The 3,237-nt window shown below is 33.2% G+C and overlaps 1 protein-coding gene across 8 annotated transcripts in view; it reads left to right on the top strand.

Moving 5' to 3' along the window:
* The window catches only part of CUNH12orf4 (chromosome unknown C12orf4 homolog), a 40,570-nt gene that overhangs the window by 16,279 nt on the left and 21,054 nt on the right, over nucleotides 1-3,237 (top strand). For 7 of the 8 annotated variants that reach the window (XM_011361800.2, XM_023531578.1, XM_023531575.1 and 4 more), the window contains 2 exons: nucleotides 125-224; nucleotides 324-445. In XM_011361800.2, coding sequence (XP_011360102.1) covers nucleotides 125-224; nucleotides 324-445 — 222 coding nt within the window. Of the gene's footprint in view, nucleotides 1-124; nucleotides 225-323; nucleotides 446-3,237 lie in introns of those variants that run through there. The other variant, XM_023531580.1, reaches the window with a different exon arrangement.

Genomic DNA, 3,237 nt, shown 5'->3' on the forward strand with positions numbered 1-3,237 from the left:
GTGGACATATTTCTATAAAATAAAAATTTTATTTTTACTTTATAGAGATTGTTCAGTGAATCTGGAGTGGTCATATACCTTACAGTTTTGATAAGTATATCTGATGTGCTTATTTATGTTTTAGACAAGGTATTGAAATGGAAAAAGTGATGCAGGAATTGGGAAAATCACTGACAGATCAAGATGTAAATTCACTGGCTGCTCAGCATTTTGAATCCCAGCAAGTAAGTGAAGAACAATGAATCTTAGATATGTAGTTACGTTTTTTTAACTTATTTATTTTTGTAAAAAAATTAACTAGTTAGTGTACTGTCTCTTTTTAGGACTTAGAAAATAAATGGTCAAATGAATTAAAACAATCAACTGCGATCCAAAAGCAAGAGTATCAGGAATGGGTAATAAAACTTCATCAAGACCTAAAAAACCCCAACAATAGCTCCCTCAGGTATTAATCATTATATTATTATTATTAGATGAAAGTTCATTGTTATTAATAATTTCTGTTTATTGAAAATTTGAACCTTTTTGGTTGTAGATATTTTTAAATTACCAATGAAAATTCAAGATAATTTTATACTTTTAAAAAAGTCTTTTGTTTTATAAATTTTATATGAATTGTGTATGTGTGTGAGGGGGCGTTAATTGGTTGTTTTAAATAGCGATTTCTCCCCTAGAACTTAGGTTTATAAATATCTTAGGTATGTATACCTAAAAATCGCAAGTACTATCTCTTGTTTCTTTAAATTGGTTTCCATAGTGTAACAAACATTGATTGAATGAATCCTAAATGTTAAGCACTCTCTAAGCAAAAAATAAAAATGATATCTGCTCATGTGGAGATACTGACCTGTAAATAAAACAGTGTGGAGTAATATGTACAGTAATAGAAGCATGCACAAGGTACAAAGATAGTATAGAGCACGGTTTTCCAACTCCCAGGCTGTGGTCCAGTACTAGTGCAAGGCCTGGTAAGAACCAGGCTGCACAGCAAGAGATGAGCAGCCAGTGTGTGAGCAAAGTTTCATCTGTATTTGCAGCAGCTCTGCAGTGCTAGCATCTCTGCTTCAGTTCCACCTCAGATCATCAGGTATTAGATTCTCATAGGAGCACCGATCCCTAGTGCCAAAAAGATTGGGGACTGCTGGCGTAGAGGACTTTCTGTAATTCATAACTTGTATGGTACTTTATGGCCTAAATACCTTGTTTTCATATATAGTCCTAGAGCTTAAGAGTGCCTATCTTATTTCCTGGCTGTATATTCATGTATTTGAGAATTTCTTAATTCTTTCAAACCCTAAAGTATAATTGGCAATGTACTTAGTACAATATAATAATCCTATTTCCCGCATTTACTGCTGTATAATAGAAACATTTAAAAATAGCGTTTCATTTGTATAATGTCAGTCTCCCCGACTAGTCTTTCCTTGAATACAAAAACCATGTTTGTTTTCTCTACTGTTGTATAACCAGATCTTGCCAAGTGTCTTGCTCTTGACACTGGCACAAAAGAATACTCAATAAATATTTATGGGCTGGGTGAACAAACAAGCAGATGGATGGATTATCATTAAACTGTTTACCTGATATCTATGTCACCTCTTATCTAAGTATTTATAATCTTTCATTTGCCCTATTGTTTTCCCCAAGACAAGACCTTAGAAATATTTAAACAATTTTTTATGGTTTTGATATGGGTTAACATTCTTGACACTAACATATTTAACTCTACTCCTCATTTCAAATGAAAATAATGATGAAAGGGGGAAAGATGGACTGGGAACATCCATATGCTATAATATACAGTGGTGTTTTTTAAACTGCTAATTATGCTCCTTATTTCAAATGAAAATAGTGATGAAACAATACAAAGGGAGAGCTATGGGAAAAGACGGGTTGGGAACATCTGTGTGCTATAATGTACAATGGTGTTTCTCAAACTTCTGGTTGCAGTCTGCAAAGGACCATTCAAGATCTTTTACCTTCCAATCAGACTTCTAACATAACAATAAAATGGAATGGAGCAGTGTAGAATAGAGTAGAGTAGAATAAGGAAAAAAATCAGAGTGCATCATGCATTAAGCTTTCTATAAATGAATGTGTGTACTGAGCCGAAATGTAAAATATATACTGTACATTGTGGTCAAAAATGTGGAAAGTAACTGATTGATGGAAGCTGAGGAAACCCCTTGCTGCAAAAATCGTCTCTCACTTTGCTGCTGTAATTTCAGAAATTCGATCTATAGGGTAAATTTCATTGTGTAAATATTAGCTTGTAGCTGCTGCTGCTTTTAAAAACCAAATATTCCTAGGAAAGAATATTTTCACTATGACTTTATTAGTTTACTTTCCTATATTGATAGGAGTTTCCTTGTGCAACAAAAATCTGTTTTCAACACAACTACTTACAGAACTGCTATATGAGATTGATAAAAATTGTATTTTATTTTTGTTCATTTACTTTCCCCCCCCTTTTTTAGTCAGATCCATTGGAGGATAAATTACATAAAGTAAAATTCACCTGTTTTAGGTTTACTTTTGATGAGTTTGACAAACTGAATTAGTCATGACCATCACAGCAATCAAGATATAGCATTTCTCTTTTATACCTTTTTTACTCCTTTTGTACTTTTATAGTTAATCTTAACTTTTGCCCAGTTCCTGGCAATCTGATCTGGTTTCTGTCCCTGTAATTTTGATTTTCCAGAAGTCATATACATTGAATCATACTGTGTATAGCAGTTTGTGTCTTCTTTCACTCAGCACAGTGCTCCTGAAACTCATTCATGTTGTTCCATTTATGAGCGGTTCATTTTTATTGCTTATTAGTATTCTGTTATTCTTTGTCCATTCTTTATTCACTCGATAATGGATAGTTGAAGTATTTCCAGATTTTGGCAATTGTAAATAAAGCTGCTATAAACATTTATTATGTACAGGTGTTTGTGTATATACATATGTTTTTATTTATCTTATATAAATACCTAGAAGTTGGGTTGCTGGATCACATGGTAAGTGTATTTTTAACTTTATAAGAAACTGCCAGACTGTTTCCTTAAGTGGCTGTACCTTTTCCATTCCTACCACCAATGTATGAGGGTTTTAGATGCCCCCCGTCCTTGTCAACACTTGATATTGATGTTTAGCCATTCTAGTAAGTTTTGTACTGGTGTCCCATTGTGGTTTTACTTTGCATTTCCCTGATGGCTAATAATGTTGAGCATTTTTTCATATGCTAAT

The sequence above is a fragment of the Pteropus vampyrus genome, unplaced genomic scaffold, assembly GCF_000151845.1.
Source record: "Pteropus vampyrus isolate Shadow unplaced genomic scaffold, Pvam_2.0 Scaffold70, whole genome shotgun sequence".
Lineage (NCBI taxonomy): Eukaryota > Metazoa > Chordata > Mammalia > Chiroptera > Pteropodidae > Pteropus > Pteropus vampyrus.